The sequence below is a fragment of the Diabrotica virgifera genome, chromosome 8 (assembly GCF_917563875.1).
Source record: "Diabrotica virgifera virgifera chromosome 8, PGI_DIABVI_V3a".
NCBI classification, from domain to species: Eukaryota; Metazoa; Arthropoda; class Insecta; order Coleoptera; family Chrysomelidae; genus Diabrotica; species Diabrotica virgifera.
This window is the reverse complement of record NC_065450.1, coordinates 142,070,683-142,084,928: the sequence shown is the minus strand read 5'-3', so window position 1 is coordinate 142,084,928 and position 14,246 is coordinate 142,070,683. Positions and strand designations below refer to the sequence as shown.

The window sequence follows — 14,246 nt, the reverse complement described above, 5'->3', positions numbered from 1 at the left end:
ATTCTATATCCCACCAGAATGAAAACGATGGGAACCTTCTCTGGTTACACCTCCGAGGCTTCTACAATTTGCAAGCCATACGGATGCTGAGACTAAGGAAGATGAGGGAATTCTACAATTTTCAATTTACGTCCCATTTGCTCAGCGCGGTAAAGTTCCAACGAGAATGGTTCCCTTCGTATTCCAATCAGAGTAAATGTAAATCAAAAATGAATAACCATTTACAATTTCGTTTCAAAACGAAAATACAGCCGAACCATATTCTAGTCCAATCAGATAGTGCAGCAAGCACCTCTACCGGTTTCGAAACTTATTAGTATCTCATCAGGAGGCACATATGCTGCTCACTCTGATCCAACCAAAACAAACCCCAGCGTGCAGTCCCAGATTTCAATGAACGAAATGGCATAGATTCCCTAGCGGCAACTGCTAGCAAAAAGACTAAGTTTTTACTCTAATGGCATATAAAACAACATAATGCTATTCTACATCCCACCAGAATGAAAACAATGGGAACCTTCTCTGGTTACACCTCCGAGGCTTCTACAATTTGCAAGCCATGCGGATGCTGAGACTAAGGAAGATGGGGGAATTCTACAATTTACAATTCACGTCCCATCTGCTCAGCGCGGTAAAGTGCCAACGAGAATGGTTCCCTTCGTACTCCAATCTTCGTACTCCAATATCGATCGAAAAGGAAAGACTCAAAATGATAAATAAGAAACACCCAAAAAATTAGCAAAACCAACTAATATTCAGGAGTTCGAAATAGTATATTAAGTATGGAGAACGGTAAGGGTTTTATACCGATCGAAGACAATTGTTTGGAGGAGGAGCGGAGCTACGACTCCAATTATTGTCTGAGATCGGTTACCCTTAACGTTCGACATGCTTATAAGGTTTTTTGCACGATTGATACCATTATAAATTATAAAATTAAATATTTTCGTCGTATTGACTAGTTTCATTCATTTTATCAAGATACTTTGGTTGTTAGGTAGTAACTAGGGTGCATAACAACAATGGAGAATTGAGTTTTTATTTAGTTGTCAATAATTTTAAGTACAATTTTGATTATTATAAATTAAAATATGAGCGAAAGTGAATTTGAAGAAATTGAACGGGCTTGGTAAGAAGGGTGTTCCGCAATTATTCCCGAAAAATCCAAAATCCGTTATCAAAATACCTACCAAAGTTTTAAAAAATGGTGCGAAGGCAAGAATTTAAGAATCGAAGAAAAGACTCTATTGGCATATTTCGTTCAAGGACATATGCAGTTGAAAGCTCCTGGAAGCCTCTGGGCAGAATATTCAATGATTAAATCCACCGTTTTTCTTTATTCTTTCAAAAAATAAATTAAAATTAAGAGATTTTTTAACTCGACGGTAAGTGAATTACTTACCGTCGAGTTGGAGTACTTACCGTCGAGTTGGATTACTTACCGTCGAGTTGCTAGTAAATGTCACCTACTGACGTAAAATCTGTCACGGTAAACAGTCAAAAATGATCAATCGGGCAAAAAATATATTAATGACACATTGAAAGATACAACTACAACAGACATTAATATATTGAATAAACAAATAATCACCACAATACAACAGGCTCAAACTAAATATTGTCCAACAACCCAAAAAGATGAAAAACTAATTCAACCCACTAAAACCCTTATAGAACTAAGACGAAAGATGAAAGGAGATACCAGTTCCAGCAAAGAAGCGCTAAATCAAATAAATAAGACGATCACAAAGGCAATAACAAAAGACATAAAAAACTACAATGTAGAAAAAACAATACCAGCAATAGAGCAAAATAAGAATATGAAAGTTTTGAAGAAAAGCGTACAAAAAGGAAAAATAGAAATCAAAAAACTAAGAAACAGAACTGGAAAATAAACTACAAACAGAGATGAAATATTAACAATAATCAAAGAGTTCTACACAGAGTTATACAAATCAAGGAAAAAAGATGACAATACGCAACCTCCAATTACAGTAAAAACTGGGGTATTAAATCAAGGATCAGATTTAATGCCCAATATAACAAAATTAGAAATCAAAGAGGCTCTGAAGAAAATGAAAAATAATCGAACCCCAGGCGAAGATGGAATAGTATCAGAAGCACTAAAAATTGGAGGAAATATACTACTTGAAAAAATTAAGCTACTTTTCAATACCTGCCTTCACAACGCCAATATTCCAACAGACTGGAACAACGCTATGATTCTATTACACAAAGCAGGAGACAAAGCCAATTTAGAGAATTACAGACCGATTAGCCTCCTCAGCCATTTATATAAGTTATTTACGCGAATAATAGTTAAGAGAATGGAAAGAGAGTTAGAGACTTATCAACCAAGAGAACAGGCAGGATTGCGAAAAAGTTACGGAACAAATGACCATCTACAAAGTATAAAAACCCTAATAGAGAAAATAGCGGAATACAATAAACCTCTAGTTCTAGTTTTTATCGATTTTCATAAAGCCTTTGACACAGTTGAGCTTAGCAAAATATTACAGGCGCTTAAAGAATGCAGGCTAGATTATAGGTATTTAAAGTTATTACACAAAATATACTTACAGGCAACAACCACTGTCAAATTACATACTAACAGTAATCGCATAAAAATAGAACGGACGGTTAGACAAGGACATCCAATGTCACCTAAACTTTTTAATACGGTCTTCGAACATGCTTTTAAGAGTTTGGATTGGATGACAAAGGGAATAAAAATAGATGGAGAGTACCTAAACAACTTACGCTTCGCCGATGATATAGTCATGGTAGCTGAGGATCTAGGTATGGCAAGAGAGATGGTACAAGAACTCGTTGTGGCTACAGAAAATGTAGGTTTAAATACAAACATCTCGACAACAAAAATAATGACAAATTTGGTACCCAACCAGAACATCAGTATTGTTGGGAAGGAGATAGAACTCGTAGATAGATATAAATACCTGGGACATGAAATTACGATTGGCAGGGATAACCAGACTCATGAACTGAAGAGAAGAATAGGTCTTGGGTGGGCAGCATCTGAAAACTGAGAGAAACTTTTAAAAGTGAGTCGCCCACATGTCTAAAGAGAAAGGTATTCGATCAGTGCGTCCTCCCAGTCTTGACGTACGGATCAGAAACACTTACCTTAACTAAAGCCTCGGCTACCAAACTAAGAGTCACGCAGAGAAGAATGGAGCGGTAAATGTTAGGAATAACTCTGCGAGACAAAATCAGAAACGAAGAAATCAGGAGAAGAATAAAGGTGACTGACGTCATCGAGAGGATAACCAAGTTGAAGTGGAGATGGGCAGGACACAGCCAGAATGACAGATGGGCGATGGACGAAGAGGTTATTGGAATGGAGGCCAAGAGAAGACAAGAGAAGCGTCGGTCGACCGCCTACGAGATGGAGTGACGACTTAAGAAAGGTAAATGAAAACTGGATGAGCGGATAGAGCGGCGCAGGATAGATGGGGTTGGAAACGAGGGGAGGAGGCCTATGTTTAGCAGTGGACTTTTGAGGCTGGACAATGAGGCTTCATAAGGTATGATCAAATCTATTTCATACGGGAAGAACGGTTTTTCAAGCCTAATTATTCCTGTAATACCTTCAGTTATGTCACTTGACCTTAGATGCATCAGATACTACTTGTCAATATAAGTAAAATTTAATAAAACATTTTTGACTTGGTAAAAGGTATATTAGTTTAAAAAGCCCATATATAGGGCTACAAACATAGAAACAAAACGTTTTCGCTCTGTAACAAGAGCATCATCAGTGTTACAAGAACATGGTGAGCCAACCAAAAAATACAAAGGTCAAAGCCTTTCAAAAACAGACTAAAAGTCTTATATAGATGCCAATATGGCAAAATCCAAAGGATGAATAAAATTCCTATGGCTACGGCCCTAGGGCAACATATGACTCCCACACGTGGTAAGTGGGTCAATAGGTAACATTAGGTCATTATGTTACAAGAGGTGACAGGCAACAGGTGATTTGTTTCTATGTTTGTAGCCCCATAGGCATCATTTTAAACTAATATACCTTTAATATACCTTAATGTACCAAGCCAAAAATATTTTATTACATTTTACTTGTAAATGGTATACACAGCCAGCTATAGGAAATTTTTCCTTGTGGACTTGCCAATATGCTTCAAACTCATGTCTGGTGATCAAAATCGTTTAAGCCGTTTAGAAGTTATCGAGTTCTCAAAGTATAATCCATTTAACCATTATTGACAAAATTGTTTATGTATTTGTAGTGGTTACGACGCCAAATTTGATTGAGCAATCCGAGTTCACTTACCGGCCGTTCTATTTCGAATAGAAAAAAAATCTATTGTACATTCGATAGGTACTAGATCATTTGAGAGATAATGCGACAAATGAGCCCATTTATAACGCTTAACGTATAATCGAGAAATATTTCATTCAACTTCATAAACTTGCTATGGCACTTTAAAATATTACATTCAACTTCATAAACTTGCTATGGAACTTTGAGGACCCCACCTTCTTGTTTATTATTACTCTTATATTATTATTCTTATCTTATTGTTATTAAATTTTTGTAGATCGTTTTTGAACACACCTATGATGTTAAAAGGAGGCTATAATTAGCTTACCTTAGCTTAGTACCATCTCTTTATTTCAGTACATAAATTACCTCTCAACAACCATTGCACTAATTTTTCTTCGTTATTGATATTTTATGGACTTACGGTCTTTAAATATTTAATCTTCTTGATATAGCAGTCATGTTGTGACTGGCTAACTTCATATATTTAAAATAAATAACTGAAAAACTGCTGATGCAAGAATAAAAAACCGCTAAACGCCGTAAAAATGAGTGGCGCATACAATATTCCAGCAACAAAAGAGCTGATATGAATATACGTAGCGCGAAAATGTATTTTCATTTTGATGAAAAATAAAATTTAAGTTTTATTTTAAAAGATTTTTTTTTCCATAACATTTGCTAAATTTGAAGTAAAGCTTCAAAATGCAAACTATATCCAGGTTACTCTTTTGCGGAGAGAGCGTTTTACTTCAAATTTAGCAAATATTATGGAAAAATATGTTAAAATAAAACTAGAATTTTTTCCATCAAAATTAAAATACATTTTCGGGCCACCTAATATTCATATCAGCTCTTTTGTAGCTGGAATATTGTAAGCGCCACTAATTTTTACGGCGTTTAGCGGTTTTTTATTCTTCTTATATTAATTTATTCTGAGAAATATGTACTCGTATGTACTTTTATGCACGTCATTTTCATAAATTTTGGGCGGTGTCAAAACATTCACAAACTTAATTTTTGTGTTGTAGATAGTCTTCTAATTATATTTTTTTAGTGTTTTATTTTAAAAAATTGATAATAAAATATTCAGATAGTTTTAAAACAATGATTTGCTCGATTTCTATCGTAATCTGACGTATTTTCGGATAAAATGAGGTGTGTATATTAACTGATACAAATGCAATGAATTAAAATACAAAAAAAATTGACAATAGTCCAAGATTTACACCTGAAAAATATCGAGAAAAATGAGATTGCATAAATAAAATCCCATAATTAATATCTTGTAAGATACACAAACTTTATTATGATTTAAAAATTTATCTTGCGATATGAGACGCTTTTTATCATAATTGCATCACTTTTATTATTGTTACTTTATTTTGCAAATTCTAGATTATGATTTATAATTATTAGTTGCCTACCGTTTTCGAATGTTTATAAGGATTTTTAGTTTGCTATTTTTATTACGAATAAGCCACATTTTTGTTTCAAATTAAGTTTATTTTGACGTTTAGATATCCACTTCGGAAATCGTCCTCAAAATACAAAACATTAATAAATTAAACAACTTTTGTTTTTGTTATTTGGTAAAAAAATTCTTCTAATAATTTAATTTAATCTGACTCATTGAGAATTCAGACATATGTTATACATTTTAAAGAAGATGACTTTAAAATTGTTTTTAAAAAGACCACCACATACAATGATAGCAGTAAAATTCTTCTGTTAGAGATCCCATAGTAAATCAAGAGGAAAACTAGGAAAAAAACCTCATGATACTGTTCCAGGATATATTAACAAATGTCTAAACTATAAGAATGAATATTCGTTAGAACAAGTAATTTTGGCTCTATCATATTTATAAGCAGGGCCGCGCCAAGGCTTTCAAGCGCCCCGGGGCAAGTAATTTTGGGCGCCCCTTTCTTCCCTCCTTTGTAGTAGTATTTTGTAGCTTAGTGAATCGTTAAACAGTATACCTACAAACTATTTTTTATGTGTTAGGAAAGTATCATCATCATTATAATCTAACCGTTATCGTCCACTGCTGAACATAGGCCTCCTCTAAGTTTCTCCATGTCTCCCTATCTTGAGCTACCAGCTATCCAGTTCCCGGCAGTTCTCTTTACATCGTCACTCCGTGGTGGTCGATCTCTGCTTCGTTTATCCGATTGCCCGTCCGCGGTCACTATTCCAATAATCTTCTAGTCTAGCTGTTGTTCGGTGTTCTTGCCACATGACCTGCACATATCCATTTCTTTTTTGCTGCATGTTCTACTATGTCTTTGATTTTTGTTCTTTGCCTGCTATTATTTGGTATTCTGTCTCCTTGTGAGTCTTAGCATGGCCCTCTGGGTAACCCTTATTTTCTGCTCTTAGATTTTCAGAAGCAAGAAAGGAATATACTGATAAGTTATTATGAATACTATAACTAATTACAAAAAACCACAATTACATTATCAGAGAACAAATAAATATATATGTATAGTTATTATTATAGTCTCCACTCCATCATGGATGTCTCCACTCCACTCCATGATGGAGTGGAGACCAAGAGAAGATAAACGAAGTAGAGGAAGGCCGCCTACACGATGGGCAGATGATATCAGGCGGATTAGTAAAAACTGGCAAAAATCAGCACAAAACCGTGAAGTGTGGAAACAATTGAGGGAGACCTATGTCCAGCAGTGGACGTGAATTGGTTGGATGATGATGATGATTATTATAGTCCATTTGCTCAAGGTTTTTTCTCAGTATTTTAAAGAACCGCTTGGATTGACATGAAATTTGGCATACGCATAGCTAATTTATAACAAAGAAAAAAATTGATATTGCGTCGTCGGGGATGAAAAAATATACGTTAAAAAGTCCGGAACTTGATAAACTGATTAATTCTAAGCAACTATTGTTCCATACATAATTCTTTCACTTCTGTAAGTCAATATTTTTCCAGTTATTTCCGATTAATGATAAAAAGCACGGTTTTAGACGGTTTTTCGCAAATAACACAAGAAGTGTGTATTTTATTGAAAAAAATGTTCTTAGCAAAAATATAGCTTATAAAAAAATTAAATAAACTTTTGCACGCATGAAGTCGGTACATCCAGTAGAGGAAGAGCTGTAGCTCGAGAACTCGAGAAAAGTGGGTTCTTATTCGTCAAATTCCAAATCGAACATTTTAACGTGAAATAGCCAAAAAATGAAGCACTTTTTGGGCATAACTCGTTATAACTTTTTTATGCCTGGTTGCACCAACACATCTTAAGCTTAAGACGTGCGTTAAGCTCAGCTTACGAAACATACGCGTTGTACCATGGAGTCGGATCAATTTTCAGCCTACCACAATGGGTTGCCATGTGGATTGCACAGATAAAAATCGAAAATTATGGTGCAACTTAAGTGTGAGTTAAAACGGCCCTATCTATAAGCTGAGCTTGGCTAAGCTGGACTTAAGATTTGTTGGTGCAACCAGGCATTAAAGTCTTTAGAAAAAGCTTTAGTTTTGTTTTTTAAAAAAGTTTATAGCAGCAAAAGTAAGCCAGTAACGCTGAAAATAAAGTTGGTCCCTTTTTTTGGTAAAACACATCGTAAAAATCTCCACTTAATAATTAGCATCCCAAATGAAATTAATCGTTACAGCTTTATAATTTACTTCACTTATGTACTCGTATATTTATATGATCTGGAAGTTCACCACTTCAAAGTACTTATTTTTGAATAAAATTGATTTTAAATTAAAAAAAATTGAAATTTTGAAGGAAATGAATTTTTCAAAATTTTTCCCAAGAATTTTCGATAAAATACTTACTTTTTGAGTTATTTGCGAAAAACCGTCTAAAAAAGTGTTTCTTTTTTGTTGAAAATAAACATATTCACTCGCAAGTAACTCGAAAAGTAGTTATTGACTTAAGTAATACAAAAACTTTATAGAACAACTTAACTTAATTTAGTTACTTACAATTCGACAGTTTATCCACCTCCGGACTTATTTTGAACGTGTATTTTTTCACCCCCGTGAAGGGATGGTACACCACTAGGGCAAAACCACACATCTACACAATATTATTTTCTTCTTTGACATGTTAGCTATGTGTATACCAAAAATGTCATTTAATCCGAGCTGTTCTTTAAAATCCAGAGGTTTTGCAATATTTTACTGTGAGTGAATAGAGTAATAGTTAATAGTTCAGTTTAATGAGAGAAATAACGGTTCGTACACTTATGGGATCAAAGTAATAATAACTGCTATTTTTATATCTACCTACGATTGGTAAATTTTCAATTTTACAAGATATTAAAATATTACTAATATTTCTGGTAATTTCGGTATTGTCAAATTTTTTTTTCGGCACCTACCGGCGCCTTTCTGTTTCGGCGCCAGGGGGCACCGCCCCTCTCCGCCCTTATGGACCCCTGTTTATAAGAATTTAATAATTCGATTTTTAATATTGATGTGATTTGATTTGTAGTTTAGATATCTGTTGGTGTGTTTTAAAGAAAGTTTTTTATAATACAGAACATAACAAACAACAGTAGCAAAGGAATAGTCAGAAATTAATAAAATTAATGAAGAAATTAAAGAAAAACTCTTAGAAGCGGAAATTAAAACTGACAAAAAACTAAGAACAAAATAAAATAGATTAAGTAGCGGGACAGTTAAATTAATGGCAAGTCGACGAAAACAAATAAGCGAGAACATAAGAAACGCAGTAGAATACGTAGAACTAAACAAACTTATTAGTAGTAAGACAAGAGAAAGAAACAAGATCTAAGAAAACACACTGAAAATGAAATAGAGAAAGTAATTGAGAGAAATAAGAAAACCCGCTGAAAATGAAATCGGGAAAGTAATTGGTAGAAATAAGGGCCTAAAATGTGTACAGCCAAATTTAGGGAAACCACTACTTATTCCAATAAAGTATGAAGCAGGATGGGAAGAGAGGACAAAAGATAAGATATCAGAAGAAGTAGAAAGGTTTTATAAAGAACTATATACCTTAAAGAAAGACGCAATCCTCTACACTCAAGAATATATTAAGAAAACAATCACGAATGTAAAATTAGGAAATAAAAGAAGCTCTATCACAATTAAAGCACAATAAAGCACCGAGACCAGATGGAATTATTGCTGAAATATTCTATAGAAGGGAAAGAATAAATCTTGCAAACATTAAGAAATCTATTATAGAAGAATAGATAGAGAAATATCCGACGAATGAAACGAAAGTCTTACAATCCTGCTATTTAAAAAAGGCGACAGAAAGGACATAAAAAATTACAGACACATTTCACTGCTGTCGCAAATGTATAAACTATTCATGAGGATTATTAACAATAAGCTAACACATAAATTGGACCCATATCAACCAGTCAACCAGTAGAGCAAGCAGGATTCCGAAAAGGATATAGCACCACTGGCCATCTTCTGACAATTAGTACATTAATAGAGAAATCTAACGAATACCATATAGATCTGCATTTAGCGTTCGTCGACTACGAAAAAGCTTTTGACAGCGTGGAAATGTGGGCCATAGAAAAAGTTATAAACAACTGTAGAATAGATTCCAGATACAGAATGGTAATTCATAATATATAATTAATGGAGGAGTGCTATAGGGAGATGTTATTTTTCCTAAACTATTTACATTAGCACTGGAAGGTATTTTCAAAACAATAGAATGGTCAAACATGGGAATAAACATAAATGGAAAGAAACTAAACCACCTAAGATATGCAGACGCTGTAGTAACTATGTTAACCGAACTAGCAAATGAATCCGAACAAATAGGTCTAAAAATGAATGTTACCAAAACAAAAACAATGACAAACACACAAGATAATAGAAACGTATTATTAAACGAAACCACAATAGAAGCGGTTAATGATTATACATATTTGGGACCGATAATAAAAATAAATAAGGAAAACCAAACAGCGGAGGTAAAAAAAGAGTCAGATTAGCCTGGGCAGGATATGTGAAATTAAAATGGGTCTTAAAGAATAAAAAATACAACAATACTTAAAAACAAATACCTGTAATAACAACTGTAGATATTATAGCCGGTATCTACACATTACTCAAAGGAGTACCGTCGAACCCGCCTATTGGAATAGCCTTCGTGCCTAGCAAAAGTATTCCTATAACCGAGATATTCTAATAACCGATCATTGGTCCTCAGAAGACTCTGGTTCAGTACCTCAAATTTTTATTACTTAAAGCGGGATATTTCTATAACCGGTATTTTAATAAGCGGTTTCGACTGTATTCACAATAAACATTCTTTTTTAGGTAATGAATCCTCTAAATGGAGTGCAAATGTTGGGTGCTGGTAATATATTTCGGTTTAAAAATATGTTAAGTCACAACTATACAATGTATAAACTAACAGTGGAAGCTCCATTGCAATGCGGAAATATCAGATTTAACAAACATACATTTGAAATAAGTATGCTTTCTATAGAATACCAAGTAAGTTAGAGTTAGTTATCTTTTTTATCTATTGTTATGATCTGCTTCTTATTAATTTTATATTAATTACTATTTATTTGACTAATTATTTAATTGTCGCAAATCATACATAAAAAATGAATAAAAAAATCTCAGGGTGCCTTTTTATAATATTAAAAAATGTCTAAATTATCTTACGTTATACTTATCTTCTCTCGTGGTTTCAGTATCTCTTAGTTGATCCTAATCGGGATAAAATAGGAAAAAGAAATAAAGCAAAAATATAAAATAAACATACATAATTGTCCTTTATTTATCAAAATCAATACTCTAAAAATCTATCAAATCTAAAACCTGTGGACACAGATGTCCGAATGAAATTTTTACCACTTAAATTTATTCTAGTTAAAAAAAACAATTTATCGGTTTGTTCCCGATGACTTTGGTGCAACAAAATAAACAAAACCAAATTATGTATTTGCAAGATTAGCTATACTTCCTATTTACTTTTTGAAATATTGGAATTTTAATTCCTACGCTTTTTACTCAAAATTTTAGTTTCCGAACATAAAAATATCTTTCACATAAGTTGACTGACCTTTTGCTTCACTCACTCTGATGTCTTCTCGTGACCCAAAACAGCTCTCCCTCCTTGACTATGTTAAAGGCTACTCATCAAAGCCTTCTCCGCTCTCCAGCTTCAAACCTATCTTCATACCAGCACCAATTCTCCAACGAGCCAAAGCCTCTTTTGACCAGTACTCGATTCACACAAACTCCAAAAATTCTCTGCTCTCCTTCTCACAATAATACAGAACCAAAGAGGTATTTCATCTCAATTTGATCTGTCTCTCGTTCCACTTTTCAGCACTATTCTCCACTATTAAACAACCACTGGTACTTGCTAACTACTTATCCACGAAAACGTCGAACTGCTCCTCAGCGATGCCAATTACATACTGCCTTCTTTTTCAGATTCACTCAACATTCAAACCACTTTTCCCCTTCCAAATTGCCAAGAATCAGAAACATTTCCTTTTTTCCATTCGACAAACAAACAGTCAGTTCCAAAATTATTCCTACCCTCCTAATTACTTTCGGGAAACCCTACAACATCTACTCGGGTTGAAACAAAGATATTAAAATTCCAAACTTTCTTTTAAACCATTTTCTAGAAAATGATAATTACCTCTACCTCTAGATTCTATAGTTCCCGTAATAAACAATCTTTTTCCATTTTAAAACTAAATACATCGTCCTTTTCACTTTAATTATTCACAAAAGTTTTTAATGGTTCATCGGAAAGCTCATTAAAAGAGAAATCTACTTACATCCAAACTAAATTCTAATAAATATTTACAGATCAATATACAGGGTGTATCAAATTTATGTGCTCGCGTTATTTAAAAAAAAATTTAATTTAATTTTCATTTTGCCTTTGATTGATAAATTGAAAACACAATAATATCCCCGCCTTGTTTTGAGATAAAATCAGTATTAATAAGTGCAACAAAAATATGATTTTCTCTCGACAACAACACTTTTCTATTGTGTCAAAATATTGAATCCCACCTGAAAAACAATTGCTTTCTTTTTCCCAGTGTCTGTACTTAGATGGGATAGGGTAAGTTTTCGATCGAAAGTTTCCTAAGTCTTTAGTCTCAAATGAATTTTCATACTTTTTGGCTACTCTGTTTTCTTCATTTATTAAATTTTCATATTCCCTCAATATTACACTTAGTTCCTTCTCCTTTTCTTCTCCACATATCAATTTTCTTTCTTTTTCCTCCGATTCTCTACACATGTTTATTATGTATTCTGTCTTCTCCATTTTGCATACTTCCTCTTTAAATACCGCAGTCTCAATTGTATCTTTTCCGCCTTCTTTTTCTATTCTGATCTATTCTTCTTCTGGGCTCATCTCATCTTTTGAGGAATCCCAATCTTTATTTTCCTGTGTCAATCTTTTTTCTTCTTTTTCTTCTTTTGGGCTCATCTCTTTTTTCGAGGAATCCCAATCTTCATTTTCTTTTATCCATCTTCTTTCTTCTTTTTCTTCTTCTGGGCTCATCCCTTTTTTCGAGGAATCCCAATCTTCATTTTCTTTTATCCATCTTCTTTCTTCTTTTTCTTCTTCTGGGCTCATCTCTTTTTTCGAGGAATCCCAATCGTCAATTTCTTTTGTCACTCTTTTTTCTTCTTTTTCTTCTTCTGGGCTCATCTCGTTTTTCGAGGAATCCCAGGCTTCATTGTTTTTACTTATCTTCTGCTGCTTTCTCCTCTTTCTTCCCTGTCCTTGCTTCATTGCCAAATTCATTTCCACCGTTTGTTTTTTGTCTACATTTTCCTTTTTCCGTTTCTCATGTTCCTTGTCCATTTCCAGAATGTTCGGTTCTTCTTCTTTTCCATCTGTGATTTTCGACAATAGATCCACTCCTACGATCATATCATGAATCATGTTTGGCATTATAACACATTGTAGTGCATAAAATTGCTTCCCCAATCGAACCTTTATTCGTATTCGTTCATTTATTGTTGCCAAAGTCCGTTTATTTGCGCCCACTAAATTTACCCTGGGAATTTTGTAAATTAAATTCGTCAAATCAACCTCTTCTATTAATTTCCTGTTAATCAAAGTAATTTCTGAACCAGTATCAATCATAATTTTAATCGGTTTCTCATTGATAAAACCATCTACAAATTTTAAATTAGATCCACTTCCTTTATCATTAGTTCCTGCTAATTTAGTAAATTCCTTCGGGTGACAAAAAATTCCTGTTTGTTCTTTTGTTTTTAGTGAGCGCCTTCGTGAAAAGACGTTTGCTGTTCTTCTTCGCTTCTTCTTCCGTCGCTTTGTCTCTCATCCTCATATTCATATATTTGCGTGTTGTTTACCGCTCTCCTGTTTTCTCTTTGTCGGACCCGTATCGGTTTCCACGATTTTCCTGTTCATTCTTTCTATTATCATTTCTGTCTTCTTGATTTGTGCGGGTGTTATTTCTATTCTGGTTTTCTCGATATCTGTCTTCGTTCCATTGCCGATTTCTTTGTTCATAGTTTCCTCTTCGGTTGTCTCTATTTTCGTTTTCTCTTCTTGTATAATCTCTCCTAAAGTTCTGTCTTCTATCTCTATAGTCTCGATTTTCGCGTTGTCTATAATTATCTTGCGATCTTCTTATTTCTCTTTCTCTCATTTTTGCTTCTCGTATTTGCAAGAATTGGCACAAACTGTCGATATCTTTGTAGTTTTGTAGAGTTATGTGATCTTCTAAGGTATCTTCAAAATGTCTGGCTATCAGTTCTACTAGCTGTTCGGATGAATAATTGTATTGTAGATGTTTTGCATTATTATATAATTGTAGTGCATATATTTTCTCTGAAATACCCAGTCTATCATGGTACCTCCCATTTTGCAATTCCTTGTTTATTTCTAGCTGTTGTATTTTTCCCCAGAAATAACTCAGGAACTTTTGTTCGAATTTATGCCAATTG

At 33.8% G+C, this 14,246-nt stretch overlaps 1 protein-coding gene across 4 annotated transcripts in view; it reads left to right on the top strand.

The window, feature by feature from the left end:
* Window positions 1-14,246, top strand: part of LOC114342354 (solute carrier family 15 member 1-like) — a 148,809-nt gene that overhangs the window by 45,250 nt on the left and 89,313 nt on the right. For all 4 annotated transcript variants that reach the window (XM_050658484.1, XM_050658483.1, XM_050658482.1 and 1 more), the window contains exon 10: window positions 10,596-10,775. In XM_050658484.1, the coding sequence (XP_050514441.1) occupies window positions 10,596-10,775 (180 nt within the window). The remainder of the gene's footprint in view (window positions 1-10,595; window positions 10,776-14,246) is intronic.